The sequence below is a fragment of the Osmia bicornis genome, chromosome 13 (assembly GCF_907164935.1).
Source record: "Osmia bicornis bicornis chromosome 13, iOsmBic2.1, whole genome shotgun sequence".
Taxonomy (NCBI): Eukaryota; Metazoa; Arthropoda; class Insecta; order Hymenoptera; family Megachilidae; genus Osmia; species Osmia bicornis.
In genome coordinates this window covers 8,945,937-8,964,528 of record NC_060228.1, presented here as the reverse complement: position 1 = coordinate 8,964,528, position 18,592 = coordinate 8,945,937, and the positions used below count along the sequence as shown (strand labels likewise).

The 18,592-nt window shown below is 40.4% G+C and overlaps 2 protein-coding genes across 8 annotated transcripts; both read right to left on the bottom strand.

The window, feature by feature from the left end:
• Nucleotides 1-5: 5 nt before the first annotated feature.
• On the bottom strand, nt 6-15,210 carry LOC114873663 (protein diaphanous). Of its 7 annotated transcripts, none has more exons than XM_046288368.1 (18): nt 14,465-15,210; nt 12,782-13,029; nt 10,119-10,200; nt 7,423-7,605; nt 7,052-7,350; nt 6,916-6,936; nt 6,090-6,399; nt 5,665-6,011; nt 5,288-5,579; nt 4,839-5,210; nt 4,606-4,748; nt 4,273-4,540; nt 3,967-4,206; nt 3,651-3,905; nt 3,398-3,562; nt 3,064-3,307; nt 1,143-1,224; nt 6-871 (listed from the first exon to the last, which is right to left on the bottom strand). In XM_046288368.1, exons 3-18 carry the CDS (start codon nt 10,152-10,154, stop codon nt 850-852), a joined length of 3,279 nt encoding a protein of 1,092 aa, XP_046144324.1. In that variant the 5' UTR covers nt 10,155-10,200; nt 12,782-13,029; nt 14,465-15,210; the 3' UTR covers nt 6-849. The 7 variants fall into 7 exon arrangements, with proteins under 7 accessions (XP_046144324.1, XP_046144323.1, XP_046144322.1 ...); XM_046288367.1 differs by lacking the exon at nt 14,465-15,210 and having other exon boundaries at nt 12,782-12,926; nt 12,989-13,118; XM_046288366.1 differs by lacking the exons at nt 12,782-13,029; nt 14,465-15,210 and adding exons at nt 10,754-10,991; nt 11,075-11,209.
• Nucleotides 13,213-18,519, bottom strand: LOC114873669 (protein PAT1 homolog 1). The gene is given in 10 exon segments (XM_029182248.2): nt 13,213-15,370; nt 15,372-15,514; nt 15,614-15,877; nt 15,937-16,137; nt 16,216-16,432; nt 16,502-17,007; nt 17,078-17,181; nt 17,274-17,664; nt 17,750-17,944; nt 18,248-18,519. Coding segments are annotated over 10 exon segments (2,139 nt in total). The 5' UTR covers nt 18,254-18,519; the 3' UTR covers nt 13,213-15,258.
• Nucleotides 18,520-18,592: the final 73 nt, after the last annotated feature.

Sequence of the window (18,592 nt, the reverse complement as noted above, 5' to 3'; positions counted from 1 at the left end):
GTCGATTATGTTGATCGTAATGTGTATTGATGCTATCTAAATTCACATATTCACAATATAGATACAACTGCCTTAAAATTCAATAATTAATAGGTACAATATAAACAGTCGTCGATTAGGAGATTCGATAAAAATAAAATTGGTCTTTGTTACTGCAGCTAATCGTACGCGTACGGTCCCAACATGTTTCTTTACATTTCAACGATTTCGATCTCGTTTAGGGTAAAATGATTCAATATTTTTCATGAATTTGGCACGATTTAAAAATTTTACGGAGACTGGACAGACTTAATATTCGCTAAAAGAAGCCGTACGTATCGTATTCGCAGTCAATGTTCTCGAAAACGGGACCTTACGCGACCACCCGACGACACACGATCCGTGTCTACGTACGTATACCTCTGTATGTACAATATGTTTTATTTCGCGTTCACAGAAAATGCTGTTTACGTCGTCGCTGCGATATCAGCGTGATATTACGTGTTAAAAAATAGAAAAATCGATCGTTCGTTTCATAGAAAAAAAAAAAAAAGACTGTACAGAAAATTAGCTAAGCGAGTCACTCTTGTCTTCGTCTACTTTTCCTCAAGTTTCTTGATCGTATAGCACGCCAGCGCGTTACTACAGATTATTTCTAAAAGATTCGGCCAACAAAAGGAAGACATTGCCGGTTGAGTTATCGTAACTCGAAGGAAACGCATCTGTTTAACGCGAAAAGGTCGTCGTTACTCAAGCGTTTCCCAACGTTTTACTATTTCGTTTCACCGGTTTCTTATCGCAATATCGATAAAACGAAGATTCGATCCATCACAGTTTCGAGTTTAGGACGGAAACGGGTTATTCCATGGATTACGCCGAGCTTAAAAGTTCTCTGCAACAATGAACATTACGCAACATATTATTTCAAGAGTTATCCCTCTATCCTTCCTTCGCGATGGTTTTGTCAACTTGTTTGCGAACGTGTTCGCTATTCACGAGCATACCTTTTGCAATAAAACGATAATCGTAAGCCAATGTACACGACGACCGCGATACGTGTATTATGCATGCATCGTTGGCTACGAGAAACGAGCAAACGTTCCTCGTCGTACGGAAACTTTTCGACGACAAGCTGTTCCGTCTTTACGTCGCCGGATACTTACGTCGAAAGTTCTCTTCCCAGTAAACCAGTTCCAACTAATCCCGTACGCGATCGACTTCTATTGAGCTGAGCTCTTCTCTCTGCTGCAAAAGTAAAGAAAAACATACATTTAAAAACGGGATACCTCGTGCTTTCGAAATCGCTCTCGGTCCCAATAAATAATCTCTAAATACCCTAATTTACCGATAATCCCGATTAGGTTGACCTGCTTGTGACAGGCAATTTATCTTTTACCTCGATGGTGCAACAAATCTCTTTATTTACTCAAACATATTACGATATTTACAAACGAATACGATTACAGCAGATCGATACAAGCTCACGCGCATTTTCTGTAATTTTAATTTCAAAATTCCTCGATAAGGTAACGCTACAATGTGTATGTACAAGTCCGTGGCAGTCGGTCCTGTTGGGCAGTTTTGAAAAAAAAAAAAAAAGAAAAAGAAAAATTACAATGTCAGTAGAAGTGGATCGAGATTCTTGATAAGGGAATAGGAAACGCGTGAAATAAGCCTGTCGTACATGTAAAATCTGTTCAATCTTGTCGCGATATAAAAATACAATGATCACAGCATCGAGAGCAGTCTTGTTTATAACAACGTGGAACCGTGTTCCATTGGAACTTATTAAAAATCAGTCTTAACGCGTCGCATCTAGAGAGTGATATCCACTCGATTACCAAAATTTCCAAATCTTTCTTCGATGTCTTTTCTTTAGAACTGTCTGTCCGTTGTTCCCAGGGGCCATTAGGGTATCGTCGCGTTTCAGTTCAGACGGCGATACAGTCGTAGTCTTTGGCGTCGTCGTTGCTGTCGCGTCGCTAACGTTTATAAAAGATCCTCGGAATTCTTCGAAAGCGTTAATGGTAGATTCGTGTTGCTGGAAATGATTCGACTTTCTATCTCGAAAGAAACGTCTCGGACTTGAAAAGTTACTCTTCGATCGTCGCGTCGATACGTCGTTTTGATTCTCGTCTCTCCAACGAGCGACATCGTCGAAATTTCTCGCACGTGACAGCCTGAACGGCGAGGAGATCGTTTTGCCGATTTTCATCGCTATGTCGTCGACGGATCGGGATATTTTGTGGAGCGCGGTATCGGACGCGGGCGGAAGAGAAGCGTCCTCGAGCGGTGGGACTATCAAAGACACGCTTTCGCTAGGTGGACTGCCTAGGTAACCGAACGATTTGCGCGCACCTCTGGCCGGTTTCGATTTAGAATGCTTCTGTCTGCGAGTTCTGACGGTACGACGGACCAGGCTGTTTCTTTTACGTTTCTTACTTACTATAACGCGCCTCTGCTTGACCGGTGTCAGTTTCAGTGCTTCGCCTATCAGTATGTGTTTGTAGAGAGACGGTGATCGCAGGCCGTTGCTCGACGCGTGTCTTTTCAATTCGTCCATGACGGATTTATAAGAGGCGACGACGCGACGATTTTCGTCGTAACAAACGCGAGACTCTGGCATTAGATACCGGAACGAATCGTTCGATGAGAATTCGTTCTCTTCGAAATCTCGTCGCAGACCTAACGCCTGGGTAACGTCCCTCTTGGGAGTTTCTTCGATCGACGTACGATCGGAACGAATCTTTTTGCACGCGATATCGTCCTGTTTCTTTCTCTTGAAAGAACTGACCCTAGAGAACCGTCTCTCCGGTCGGGGCGTTTTTGCCGCCTGGTCGAGCAACAGCTGCTTATAGAGATCTTGGTTGTCTTCCGGTGTCTTGTATCGCGGGAAATCAGGATCTGTCGTAAGTGCCGCGAGGGACCCGGTAACTACGCTTTCGCTCTCCTCCCCCTTAGACGCGAGTCGTCGTTCGGCTTCTTTCGATTCGTACATTAGTTTAGCGACATGCAACTTTCGACGACGCGCATTCTCCTTCTTCATAGATATCGTCGAAGAGTACGCGGTCCAGTACAACTTACCACCAGCGGCGCGCGTTTGCCGTTTGCGTCGTTGATCCGGTCGACTGAACGCGGAACCAGTTTGCAGCGCCTCCATTAAGCTGTCCATAACGCCTTCCTGAGTTTCGTGCGCGTTCATGTCGACGAGAGCGCGTTTCCGCGCTGCCCTCGCCGCTTTCTCCGCTTCTGCCTTCTCGCGGGCTTCCCTCGCTCTCCTCTGCTTCTCTTCGCCTTCTCTCAATTTGATTATTTCCCTCTGAGCTTGCTGTAAAAACACCGCGGCAACAGCGTCAGTTAAGAAAAACGGCGTTAACAATCGCATTCCCTTCTTTTCTCTTTCCGCGATCGCACTTACTATGAAATCATCTTTGAAAGTTTTTACATCACCGAAGAACTCTTCTATCGTGTACTTCTGCTTGTCGAAAGAGAAGAACTCGGAAATTTCGCTGTACAAACCGTCCATATTCTTGAACATGTTCTGCATCACCTCGTACGATTCGCGTGCTTTTTTCGCGAACGGCTGTGAAATGTTGTTAAGAAAAATTTATTCAAAATCATTAACGATACACGGTAATCGATATCGATATCGATAGGGGGAAAAAGGATACGCCCATAACTTCGACGAACCGATCATCGTCGGACTGAGGAACTTTGGCATTCGACAAATCTTGCTCGAGATTTCGTATGTTGGAATCCATTTGTCGCAAGGTTCTCTGAACGTTTTCCAAGGAAACTCGGCTTGCTCTATCCACGTGCGCTAACTCCTCCGAGAAGCTAAGACACTCTGGGAACTTTCGTTCTATCGTGTCTACCAGATAATGCATAAGAGTTTGCTTGTTATCCACGTCCTTTGTGCTGGTCAACTGAAACATTAACCAGATCGATATTCAACCTGCAACTATTGATCGTCGGTGATCAACGTACCTTCGTAAGAAAACTGATCTCGAACCCGAACGCCTGGCCGTTCTTCGAGCCGGAGTTCATGTAGTTGCCAAGTAACAGGATCAATTCAAGAATTCTAGCAAATTTTTTACTACCCTTCACCTCTTCGCAAGCCGCTGTGCCCGCAACTATGTCGGGTTTCACATCTTGCACCAGTTCTTCGTATCGCAGCATGAAACTCAACGACCTCAGTCTTGGCAATAGCCTTTTGATCGTCGCGATCTGTCGTTTTGCAATACCACTTAATCCAAGCAACTTCCTTTTCCAAGATTACACGAGAATACTTACGGTAACGCAAAATTGCTCGGCCTCCGTCAGGTCATCGTACTGATCCTTGTAAACTTGCAATTTCGACAGCTGTTCGGGTGGTGGTAAATACTGTATCAATCCCTGTAGTATATTATCCGAGATAACGGGTCCTTCGCATTTCAGCAAACAAGATTTCACCTCTTCGTACGACATGTGCTTCAGAGTGCCGCTCAAAAGTATTAGAATATTTTGTGCGGCTTTGCCATCCAGAACTTTTAGGTCCTTCACCTTCTTCGAGGAAGCTGATCTACAAAACGGACATTAAATCTCGTTAAAAACCTGTCCATGTAACTGCAAAGTGATTCGACGTACTTGTCCACGACGTCGTCGATCTTCTTTCCAGTCGGTTTGGACGCAAACTTTTGAACCAGTCCGTCCAATATCTCGGGACTCGCTAACCGATCCTCTTGTACTTTCGTCCAAAAAGATTTCTCGGTAAGCTTGTGCGGTAAAATCTAAGACACGATGTATATAGCACATTTTGTAAGTATGATCATTTTATTGACCTTTAACAGAAAAAATGATAAGCGCCTAGAGATGCTCACCGCTTTCCAGTTGGCTCTTTTTAATGGAGCTTCAACCTCCCATTTCTTTTTCGGCTTCATTCCGTGAGGTAATGGTTGCGCAGCCTGGGTGGTTGGGAACATCATCGGCGGAGGCATTGGTCCACCGATGGCCATTCCTGGCATCGGTGGTGGACGTGGTCCAGATTGCATACCAGGCATAGGTGGCGGCGGTGGTCCCATGGATCCGGGCATCGGTGGTGGACGCGGTCCTCCCATGCCTGGGAACGGTGGAGGCGGAGGAGGCGGCGGTCCTCCTCCCATCGGTAAGCCAGGACCACCCGGAAGTGGAGGAGGTGGAGGTGGTGGAGGAGGTCCCATCCCAGGTACGATAGGTGCACCCACGCCACCTTTCTACATATAAATTGTGTACCCGCGAGTAATGAAAAAAACCGAATAAAATTAATAAGTAGACAGTATTCGAAGCTCACCGCGTTACTTCCAGCCGGCCTCCCCAATCCCTGTTCCAACTCCCTGATCTTATTTTCCGCGTGCTGAAGTTTTGCTTCAGCTTCCTGTTTACTGGCTATGGCTTCTTCCAATTTCTGCGACACTTCGACCAGTCGTCTTTCCTCCTCAGCTCGTGACTTTTCCACTAGCGTGTCTATTAAAGGTTGCACGTCGATTTGAAAACGTTTGGTCGCGCTAAAATCTGGATCACAGCCTGAACGATGCAACACAATTTGCGACACGCATTCTTCTATTAATTTATAATACGCCGGCCTGTCGAAGGAAATTAAAGATATAACGATGCTTGGACTTCTCGCATTTCTTTCGCTGACTAACAATGTTTCTAGTTTTTTTGTACCTCACTAACGCGTCGTCTCTGACGAACAAGAGATGCTGAAGTATCGATAGAAAGTAGGGTTCAGCCGACGTTTCCATTACCATGTTTTTAATCACTTCGAAACAATCGTTGACGTCGTCCAGTTCCAATCGAACATGATCGAACCTCTGCACGAACTCTTCGTAGTCCTCTTCCTTATGATCGCTAAAGATCTTCAAGTGCCTCGCTAAATCCTCCGATTCGTCTTTCTCCAACGTCTCTAAAATATCCGCTAGACCGACTCGCATAATTTCGTTTCGCAAATGCAACCTAAAGTCCAACTCTTCGGCCGAGGAGATGATGGAATTTATCAACTGAAGGCACTCCACCTATCGAGAGAACGCAGATTCTTTCAGGGCATCTGTTAACGAGCAGAAAGAAAGAAAGAAAAAACGAAAAGCACATACTCTCAAGTTTTCGTTCTTCTTGTTCATCAGTCCTTGCACTATCGGTAGAAATCTCTCTCTACCTTTAAATTCTCCGTTCATAGTGATCGCGTCTAGGACCTTTTTATGACTATCGCTGGATATAAGACAAACCGCGCCCAATAGTTTCACAGCCTCGGACATGACCGATGGTTTCGTCGGTTCCAACGATCTAGCCACGATCGTGAGCGCCTCTTGGTGGGCCAACATCTCTTTTATGCCAACCGTGTTATTCATAATGGCCTTTAAACATCGGATGCATTCGTATTGGATACGCTCGTACCGGGTGTCGCTGTCACAGGATAGAAAAGTGTCTCTTTAAAGATAGACAACTTAGGTGGACAAAATAAATAAATAAATAAATAAATAATTAATGATCGTTCGACGAAAGCTGCACGACTATTCGAAATGAAATGAAACAAGCGAGAGGAATTCATTCGATTAGTCGAGCAGCACCGATGCACGCAGCATTACACAGACAGGTCATGTATCATGCAAAAGAATCAAAGAACAGAAACTAACAGAAACTATACGTCCTCCTGCTATGTAACGCTACGAGTAACCGCAATATTTCACTGAAAAACAGATCAATTGCTAGCTTAAAAAAATTAAAAAATAATTAAAAAATTCGGGATCTGGACAATCTTGCCTATCATCTTGTACTTTTTCTCCCTCTCTCTCTTTCGCTCACTCGTACACACGCATCCATATCGAAAGCTAAGGAATAAAATAAAGAAACGATGCATCGAAAAAAAAATCTAAGTTGCTAATAAAATTGAAGCGAATAGAATATTTTTACGTGAATTACCTATCGTAATATATGAAGGCACTGGAATAGAACAATACGAACATTAGAAACTCTTGATAGGACAATATCGAGTATACCTATGCCACGACAGAATGATACGATTTTTTTTTGCTGTCCTCTGATTAAGAATACTTACTTTCGATAGCATTCGTTGAGCGTGGCTAAAACCTGTTTCAATCCTTTCGTTCCAAACTCTTGAACCCAACTCAAGGGGTTGTTGGTCAACGCTATTCTCAACGACTCGACGCAGTTGTAGATTTTATTAACGCTCAAGTCGGGTTGCGCCAAATATTGTATGTAATCCGCCGGTTTATCGAACTTTGACCTGTTCTCCTGTATGCTACCTTTGTAATGCAACACCAACATTTCCTTCTTCTTCGTTTCCGACTGCTGGCGCAACGGTTCCTTCTTCTCCTCCGTGAGATTCATGTTGGCCTTTGAGCAAAAACGGATATTATAGTATTGTATTCAATTAACTGCGTTCTTCTTCTTCGATCAAGAACTCACCAACATCTCCTCGAATCTGTCGTTCATCGTTTCTTTATCCATCCTTTCGATGATACAACGTTGCTGTTCGATCTCGTTGAAATCATCGCCAGAGTGGGGCCGGGGTATCGTGTTGTTTCCCGAACCACTTCTGACCCCACCTCCACGCCCGGACTTTTTTGGTCGGCCGAACCATGTATCCAGCTGAAAAATAATATGAAACTCGTTATATTAATCGGAGGTATTTTCGCCGCGTAATCGGCACTGCCAGTCCGCAATGTGAACCGATTCTACCGGACGTTCGGACGCGGAAGCTATGTACGCGTACGGCATTCGATCGCCTTTCGACTAACATAAGTAATCAAGGTCGATAATCTCGGCCAAAACTCTCTCTCTCTCTCTCTCTCTCTTATTGTCTACTTTGCGACAAGTTCAAGGAAAATGGATGAAATCTTACCCAATCCGTAATCATGAATCAAACTGTTTAAACCAACGAACGGAGCGATATCTTGTTTTCGGCGATGACAGTTGCGCGCGTCAACAACGCGAGTCATCGAAACTCGACAACACTTTCGAAAAACCTTCTCACGATTTATTTCACAATTAGCCAATCCTCCTATTTCTCGAAATATCTCGTTCACGAACTGATACGCGATATCGTGCGCGCCTCTTTAATTATGTTGGAGAACGTTATCATGATATTAACAAACGTCACACCTTGCATTCCACTATCGGCAGAGATAAAGAGAAATGTGCGAAGGTACGAGATCCGCCTCAGTGTTATCGAATTCCTTTTCCGTGATCGATCGCCGATCGACTGGCGAGAATAGGATTGTAGGCGAGATCGAGGTAACGGAATCACCGGCGAGTCATCGAACGAGCCGAAAGAAGGGAAGAAGATCAGGATCGCGTTGGTTCGAGGAGACTTGGTGGAGAAACGCGCTTGCGTACTAGCTGGCTGGACAATCTACCCACGTCCGGTCGTCTAGTTGGCCAACAGTCAAATCGAGTCGCGTATAACAGGCTGCGATCGCGGCTTTCGATGTTCATCGTCGGAACGAGGAACCGTTTCTCCGTGCCATGGGCCGTTGCTTATCGCTCGACTATCGCTTAGCTCGCTAACTTTCTTCACGCCTCCACTTCTTCCTCTTCCATCTGTTTTTACGTATAAAAAGCGGTTACCACGCGAACGCTAGCCAATTATTATATTTGGAAATTAGCGATCGGTAACGCTATCACACGACCGTCATCGATTCTACTGACTCACATCCTATGCTTTCGACGTCACCGACCGCTCGAACAAGTGTGTCATAGCCGCGAATAGCTCAAGGCTCCGGTAATTCGCATAAAACTGTTGTCGCCAGAGCACGGAAGCACATTTTCTGGCGATAACAACAATAAAACGATAAACAGAGAAAGTAAAATGAATTATTTGTTCGCCAGGTAACAGCGTCGAATCTGGAGCCGTGTTTAGCGCCCATCGACCCGCGTGAACCACTTTTAAAGCTAGCAGTATCTACCATCTGAATTGGGGCTCGTTTCGCGGGAAATGTCGCGGATCTAACGCGATTGCATCTCTAAATGCAACGGTCTCGTTTCTTCGCCAACGAAAACAATAAAAAAAGAACAAGTTGCGCACGCGGATGAGATCAGTTGCATGAACGGTCGATGATGTAATCGAGCGCGACCGACGGCCGCGTTAAGTTCCTTTCGTTCCCTTTTCTTTTCCATGTTTTATCTTCTCTTCGACTGTTAGATTCGTCGAAATTATCGGGAAGAAAATTTGAAAGTTACTATTGATGGAACGCGAAGAGAGGAAAGACCGGTTTTTAGATACCACGGTCTATCGGGAATTCTTGAAAATATTCTCATTTCAAACGATTACTTCGCGCCTCTGTGTGCGTTTGGGTTTCATCGAATTTCGTCGAATCGACGATTTGCCGCGCGAGTCGATCGAACAGAGAAAGAAGGGAAAGGAAACACGGTTGTCAGATCGAAAGAATTCAACGCGCGTTAAAGTCGCGACCATGATAATCCGCTACCTTGTCCTAATATTTACATGGCCTGCAACACTTTTTTAAGAACGTAATCTTTTCCGTGCATGGGACAATTCACCTTGGACGATTCACCATCCAGTCTCGTATGGAATAGCATGTTTTCTTTTTTATCTTTGACCATGTTCGAAAACTTAACATGGTCATCGTCGATTTTAGACGACAGTCAGACTAGAACAGAAGCGAACCACCTTCGTTCTTACGAAACCTTATATACCATTCGATACTTGTTCTTGAAACTGAAACCTATTTCAAGTGAAGTTTTTTTTTCGTTATCGCGTTACTTTGCTAAACAACCGATAACTGTAGGACAGGAAGCCTAACATACATATACGCATGACGTCGTATCGCTGTCAGCTGACATTTACATTTAATGCGCTTCCACGTAATTTTCTGTACTTCCAACGCGTCCTATTGTCTCTATTATCCTGTTCATCGTTAATTCGATCTCGCACGACCTTGTTATCCAATTAATTCCATGCGTTCTGAAAGCGCGAATGCGTTACAAAAGCGGCAGTCGAAAGTACATTGACTTCAAACTTTGCCTTCTGTTGCAACTATATCATTTTGCATAATCAAACGCGATAGATTTCACGTTATGAATATTATTTCACAGTTATCGCATTGATATATACTTTTAATATCAAATGCTTTGATACTTACAAACCCTGCAGACGATTTGTCTTTTCTGTTGGCCATAGCTTGATCTTCTTTAATCGTTACCTTCTGCTATACATTTTCTCTCCTGCAATGATAACAAAGAATTTATAAAGATAACTTTAACCAGTTATATAGGCAAATGTTTCTATAATGTTTTAACCTATAACATCTGTTTAAATGTAAACATATTAAACTTAACGGGAAGTGAAGATGTTAAGCTTGGAAGTAAATCAACAGGTGGTACCAAGATGATCTCACTATTGAAGGCAGTTCAAATAAACTGTTAAAAATATCACAAAATATTATTGTTTTCAGCATAAATCTTAGAGATTACACATTTTACTCTTATATATTTTATAATATCCAATAATATACAGAATGGTGAAAGTAGAAAACTATATTATGTAAACATGATAAAATGATAAGAAACAAAAGAGATTATAATTTATTTATTTGAATCAATTCAAAGCATAACAGTATAATATTACAGTTAAAGAAAGTTAAAGAAATGTTGATGACCATGAAGAATAAGGTGAAGAAAGACAGAAAATAATATGAAGAGAGAGAAGTTCAATACGTTATACTTATTTACTGTTATGAATATTAATGTTGTCTGTTTTGATAACTGATTTACTTACTCTGTTTCGTTTAAAATTTTACACAGCAACACAAACTTTTGCTAACCACGAATTCCACGTCGCTTGCATTCATTCGTAGAGTATATTAAAATCAATCGGCAGTGTATTTTAACAGTTTGCCGTAGACCAAACGAGGAGTGCTTGCAATTTCTCGAGGAAAGCGAAATGACCTTTCCAAAGAAAAATATTCATTTCAGCCGTTATGACAATGAAACACCTGCCAATGCGAAGCAACCTCCTGAGGATAAGAATTGCTAGGTTATCAAGTAGTATTTAAACACTTTTGAAGAAACGAATAACTTATTGAATAACCACTGATACCAGGTGATATGGAATAAGGAAAAAAAGCCGTCGCATCAGTTAATATTCGAGAAAAGAATAGCCGTGCCAGAACGAATGGCACGCCAGAAAACGTTGAGCGAACAGCAGCGCCAATTAGAAACGAACTGCGAACGTCATTTTCCTCGAAACAAATTTCTATGTCGGTAATACAGAAACGAAAAAAAAATCAATAGATATAACAATAATTGTAAAATTAAAAATAATAATTAAATAAATTTGAATAAAATAATCAAAGAAAATTTTGCAATATACCCACGCGAAAATTAAAGAAATAAACAATTTGAATAGATATGACAATAATTTGATTAATAAACAATTGTAAAATATAATATAATTAATTATTAAACATAACTGGCCGCGGAACCGGTGAAGCGGAACATCACGCTTGATGAGTGTTGATGAGACTGGATTAGACACGCCGTGCCGGTACCCTAATATCAACAACTCGACGAAGAGCGACCTAGAGAGGGGTGAAATCTAGTCAGTCTTATCGCGACCGCTGAAGAATACGGGTTAATCTGTCAAACATATATCGGTACGGCTTGATACCATGGATATTCGTGCATGGATTTATTAGTGTGTTACTACATGTGTTACTGTGTGTGCCTACGGTGTTTCCCATGTGTTTTGGAATATTTATACGGATATATTAGTGGATTTTACGGTGTGGTCACCCATGTGTTTTACTATAATTTTACAAATATTTGATGGTGTTTTATGGTTTTGATCCTCATGTATTTTAGGATGTATTTGCATGTATTCTACCGTGTTTTATGGTGTAGTTATTCCCATATAGTTTTGCATATGTATTAATTGCAACAGATTGTTCAAGAAAAACATATATCATTCAAGAATCGTGATTTTTATGCTTTCAGATGAGTGTTTTGGCCAGTGGGATACCATTTTTTTAACGAGCTATGGGTCAATCTAATTGTAAGATTCTGATTCTTTTTTCAGAAGGATCCATCGAACCTTTAGCCCCGATGTAGGCTCCAAGATTATCGTTCTTAGCAAAATTCAGTTCTACTAATATCAGCCTATAACCACCCCTATTTCACACCGCAAAAACCAATAGTTCTAAGTTTCTTTATTTTTCGAAAAAGAAATTTTCTTTTGGGATAATCTGTTTCGCTCACTGTTAAATGGCACTAACCATAGAGTTTGGAATCTTGAAAAATGTTTACCCTCACCGTGGATATTTAACGAGAGTCTACTATAATACATATTAATATTATCTATGATTTTGGAGAGAGTGTCACAGTAATATCGAACTTCGCGTATCGGGACATTCTGGGTACAGTAATACGAAATACTACTTATTCCCGAGGATTTCCTACTAAAAGGATAATCTTATATTTCAGTACATCATTACAATCACCTCGTGTAAACGCAATAAACATTGTATTCCTATAAAAATATATTTTCAGTAAAAGATGAAACACATTTTTTCCTGTGGTGTACCGAGATATTATAATTTTTCTTTCTCCCTATACTTTCTCCACGAAATACTGTGCTACGTTTTGTATTCGAAAATAAGTACTTAATAAATGAAATTGAACTTTTTACTTCGCATAATGTGCTACGTGGATCAAGATGATACGTGTACAGTATCGAGTACAGTAGGTTGCCCAAGGGAAATGATGTTATAGAGGAAGCAGAATATTATAAAATTTAAAACATAAATACCAATTAAAATTCTTCTGCGTCAATGTTTATACGGAAGTAGTGGGAGCCTCTCCTGCACCGTTTCCCTTGGGACTGGTTCTGTGAAGAGGAAGCCCGGTGAAGGAAAAATCTTTGGGAAGGACCAGGAACTCCGCAACCCCGGAACCTGAAGAACAGGAAGTCTATGATGAGGGCCAGGAAGGCGGGAACTCAAAGAAGCTTACTTACCATGCTCGATACTATACAGAATGTTATCGTTACGGCTATCTCTGAAAAAGAAAGAAATCTAATATACGTAATTATAGTTAATTCATATATGGGATCGTATGCACATACGTATAAGATAATGAGTTTTGAGACGAACGAACGAACGAACGAACGAACGAATGAATGAATGAACGAACGAATGAATAATAGAAAACAATCTGTAAGAGACGCAAAGGATAAAACGATTGAAACTTTATGATACAGTTTACTTTCAAAGATTAAAAAATTTGTACAGTTTCAACAAATATCCTTTATCCGAGAGTAAGGAATCGAAACGTGCTTACTTTAACTCGGCTATCGTTTGATCGTTATCTTACAAAATGCTAAATATAGTTAGTTTTCCATGAAATTTCAAGTAGAATCGGTCCGCAACGTAAACCCAAGTATCCTATGTTTGACACTGTACTCGCATGCTACACCGAATTTACGAATATGAAGGCATAAGATTTGCTGGAATTACCGTTCAAAACGTGGAAGCTTGTAAAATCTAATAACAATTCGGTTAGACACAGTGCAACATATCATATCCTACTAAACTTGAATCTTGTAAAAATTAGAAATCATAATCTTACGGTCTGCGAGAAGAGTATTAGCACTGAACCGTGATCTAATGCGATACATGTTATCGTATGGAAATTTGAAAATGCCGAATTATACTTTGTCGATTTCATGATCGCTCTAGACATCGTAAAAAATAACGCGATCCATCTTGTTTTTTTTTTTCTTTTTCATCATACCTCTTTTTTTTTTTATAATCTTTTCTTTTCTTTGCAAAAATGACGTAACGCCATGTCACGGAAGCGAAAAATAAATTCTCTTTCGCATCCAATTACAAAATATATGAAGTCATTCATTCATCAGAGTCGCTCTATGTACAAGCTAAATGTACATAAGAATTTATTAATGTGTACTGCGATAAAAAGTAACCACTTATACTGTATACTAAAGGCCATGTCGTCGTATATTTCAAATCGCTTTCCGCGCCTTCGCTAGATTCGTCGCAGCGATCTTTTAGTGGCGATAGGATAATAATTACGATCACGAAATAGGTACGCAAATATTTTAGCCGATAACAATCATGTTTTAACGAACACACACGAGAAGGGCATATATTTCACGAACAAACAATAAACAAGAAGTTGAAATCAGCTAACGCTGATGTTCGTTCAGTTCACTTTGTTAATTGTTACATATAAAAACTGCATATTTTTTTCTCTCGACATACAAACTTATATAATTATTGCATACACGATTTCTCTGCCTTTCACTAGGCTGTAAAAAAAAAAATAATACAAACGAACAAACTATACTATTTTTAGATATCAACTATTCTTGCGCAAAGATAAAGCATTATCTTATGAAATTAATCTCTCGAATAACGATATGCAGTTTTTATCGAAATTGTAAACGAGGTTAAAAATCTATATTTGCCGTTACCTAATTTTCCTTCGGTTCGCTCGTACATATTACCAATCGTTTAGCGCAACAGAGTCGAGAAAACTTACTTTACCGAGACCTAGAAAGAAAAAGATAGAACAGAAAAAATGAATGAATGAGAAAAGTAAAGATCTAAAGAAACTTACATAAAATTACAGTATCCATTTTTACGTCTAACCGAAAAATGATGTTCCGACTAACGAACAATATCGACGACAGAAAGACCGAACTTGAAACAATGAATTACATTACCCTCGAGATCGCGTATCGCTATGGTATAACGCGCGGAAAAAACGATCACAAACCGTTTGTGTTTAAACGACACTGATAAACTTACATTTTAATATCGTGCAAATTTAACTTGAAATATATTTTACAAGAACAAAAAGGGGAAAAAAATGAAGAAAAATTACGAACAAAGAACTTGTAAGAATAGCACGTGTACTTTATGCGTTGAAAATAATCGACTTTATACCTTTACATAGTAGACATAACTGAGAAAAAAAATAGAAAAAAAAAAGAAAAAGGAAAAAGTTAAAACATTCGTGGCACAAGAACAAGACGCCGAACTGAACACGTTATTTTCGATATAAATCGAATCTCGACTGTTGTGCCGCTGCGTTCAGGATACACATAAAAGGTCTACTCTGTAAAATAAGGATATCGATTACGATAAAATATAATCGTCGTATGGAAAAATGAATAACGACAATAATGTAGCAGTATCGAAGTATCTACTGCAATTCTCCTGCAGCATAATTTCTCTTTCCTCTGTCGTAACGAAAAGCAAGTTTTTATAAAATGATGTCGATCATCGACTTTTCGGAAGGATTAGCATTGGTTAGTAGAAGTTCCAAAGTCGTGTACCTTCCGCTTTTTAAATGAGATAATCGATTTAAGTGCTTGACAAGGTGCAACGCATGGCGGAGTTTCACCAATTGTTTTGATGATGTTTGCTATGAAGGAGGACCATTCCGAAGATAAGGAATCATCCGTAGGGTATAAGTTTTCTGCTTGTTCAAGCATCGAGGCAATTACGGATACACCAAACTAAACAGAAAAGCATTGAAATGTAGATATAAAAAGAAAACCGAAGAAAAAATAATTTAAAAAAAATAAAGCGTCTTTTTAATAAAATCGTAAACAAACCTCGTTCGTAAGAGCAAAAGCCAAACTATTGATCTTGATCGGCTGACTAACAGAGTCTGATAGCGAGCGAGCTAGACGAAGTATCGTTCCGAAATCTTGTACGTCGTTGAACCAACGTTGAAATTCCGAATGTAGGGATATTAACAGATGAGAATCTCTACGACCTATTACGGCTAATCCTCGAAATATAGCCTTCCACAGCTCTTCTAATTGAATACGATGGTCCGTTACGTTCACGAATGGCAAGAACCTCAACAACAGCGTCTGTAGAATAGAATAGAGATGAACAATGAGAAAAATCGATCGATTTAAGGTTTCCTTACCTTTCCTTTTCGAATACTTAGCATACTTGCTAATTTATCGTCTCGTATTAACTGAAGGAGAGCCATCAACATTGCATTTATTAATTCCGGGCTAGTCTTTTTAACAACGTTTGTTTCATTTTCTCCTTCTTGATTTTGTTGTTCACTCAGCAGAGCTAAAGGGTTGTGTAAATCTTCGAGCTTCAATTGTATCACGTATAACTGATAAGAAGAGAGGAAAAATAACGATTGTTCAAGTAACACGACAAAATGATCGAGTTCAACATCTGATATAAATACCCTTTCAATTTCAAGCAACAACTGTCTCGTTCTTTTTGTATCTTTCTGTTGCATTTGCGTTGTTTGCTGAGGATCACTGTTTGGTACTACATCCATGTCGATTACTTTACGCGGTGCGATTACACTGGCGAACTGTAGTTTACCTAACGAGTTTTCAAACTGCATTGGCGTGTATACTGGCCTCGGAAGTACATGATGAGATTGCTGATCCCGATCTCTGTAAATAATAAAGCTTACTTCTAAACTGTTCTAAATAAATCTCGAAAGGAGCGAAAATAATAATTACCTATTATCTCTATGGTAGCCATTGTTGTTGTTATTGTTGTGTTTTTTATCCTTCTGATCCTGATTTGTGCTCTGTTTATTTCTTTTATCGCAGAATACGGTATAGTAATAATCGTCAACATATGGCTCGTTTGTGTTCAATTGTAGCAGTTGAATGTTAATTAACCACTGCTTCTCTCGATTAGTCATGAGATCAGCATATTCGTCGTATTCGCCCGAATTGCTTACTCCGTTTATTCCTTGATACTGATGATGATAATGATATTGTCGCTGATTATTTCGGTCGTAATTACGATGTTGTTGGTTGTTTTTAAAAAAGGTTTGATGATTTCCTTGCGGTTCCACATGATGAAAGGGCCTATTTTGATTTCTTTGATTTCCAGGATGCGGAAAAGAATGTTGTTGTTGCTGTTGTTGATGATTAGTTTGGTTGCTAGGAAAAGGAGGCATCATGCCATGATCGGGCCGTAAAAATGGAGGATGACCTAAATTTGAATGTGGTGGTTGCTGCAAACATATATTGTTTTCTTTGAAATAATTACGTCGGTGTGGCTACGTGTAATTTAACGAAACTTACTGGGAAACTGTTGCAAAAAGAACCATGAATTGGCTGCCTTTGCGCAGGATGCGGCAGCATTAAATGTGGTGCTACAGGATATCTCAGTACATTTCCGGGTGGATCTGTAGGAATAATTATTATTAGCTTGCCAGAAAGCTATGCACGTTTCGCTTATCAACGTCAAAAATATAAAATCAAAGGAAAATATACTTACTGGGCAGTAGTCTAGGATGCTGCACGAACGGAGGGTGCGGAAACCTCATGTTTGGTGGTAAAACAACGGGATGCGGGGGTGGTAGACCCAACCCCGGTGGGAAACGCGGTGGACCGGATAGGGAATCGAACAAAAGCGATCCATCGGGCTTCTGTTGCTGCGTCTGAGGGAGCTTATTTAATCCTGGAGGAGGTCTATTCGCGATTAGACCTTTCTCCAATTCTTCGACGGTGCAAACGTTCGTTAAAGCCGACGGTAAGGTTAAAGGTGGGCGAGGTTTAGGAACAGATAAATTAGGACTATCCCATACCCCAGGACGGGGGACGATACCCTCTTTTTCATCTAACACCAAATGAGATAAATTATCTTCTATATCGGTATGGACTCCATTCTGCAATTAATATTATTAAAATTCAGTCATTCTGCCATTGTTGGTGAGAATAACATAGGAAGAAGATTAAAGGAAACGTATTTACTTTTTTTCCTCCAGCACTTTGGTGCTGTGGACGACTGGATTCTGTAATCTTTGCAAGTTTTTCATGATCTTTCTCCCAATCGCCGATCGTGGCTTCAGACCCAAAAGTTTCATCGTTTAGCGCATCGTATTCCTCCTCTTCTCCAATATCATCTTCTTCCAATGGACAATCCAGACCATCTTCTAAACTGCTATTCTATACAGATTAGAAAAAAACAAAACGGGAAGTGAAAAGCGTTATTTATGCAGCAATTTTCTTTTTTTGGCTATGAAACAAACAAAATTTTGATACAATAATGATGCGCAAGCCGTTTCGAAGCATTCGACGGTTATATACTTTGCCGATTCCGCTGAAACGATATGTATAAACTGGCCAAAGAAACAAATGGAAGGAAACGATGTAACGGAGAAAAAATTAAGGTAGCGATACTTGAGAAGAAGGTAACAGTGTTAATGACCTTTGAAGGGATCGAAACATTGGTTAGGTTATACGACGTACCTTCATGGCTACTCGAGGTAATGGTACGTAGTGGGTATTTTAGAAACGGTATACGTACAAACAAGGGATGGACGAAAGCAAAATATTAAGAATCGATTAAATAGGTTTTGAATGCTGCGTTGCATAAGCAATTATTTGTTTTCGAGGAATTACACGGACAGCTTAAATTCCTGCGTGCACGAACAGAACCACGATCCGAGTTTCGTCGAAACCGCATACGTTTCCGTACTTTTCTTGCTGCATTTGCCAGCATTTCGAAACAAAACTCGCAACCAAATATATATTGAAGAGGGACGAGCTTACTTACTGCAAGCGATGTATCAAAATCGAAAAAGAAGTCTGCCA

Excerpts from the sequence above, each read along its gene's own strand:
- LOC114873663 (XM_029182234.2), bottom strand. The coding sequence starts at position 8,451 with ATGAACATCGAAAGCCGCGATCGCAGCCTGTTATACGCGACTCGATTT. Across the intron at positions 6,400-6,915 it reads GCCTTCATATATTACGATAG|CGACACCCGGTACGAGCGTA; the intron begins GTAATTCACGTA and ends ATCCTGTGACAG. Across the intron at positions 1,225-3,063 it reads GCAAACGCGCGCCGCTGGTG|CAGAGAGAAGAGCTCAGCTC; the intron begins GTAAGTTGTACT and ends TTACTTTTGCAG.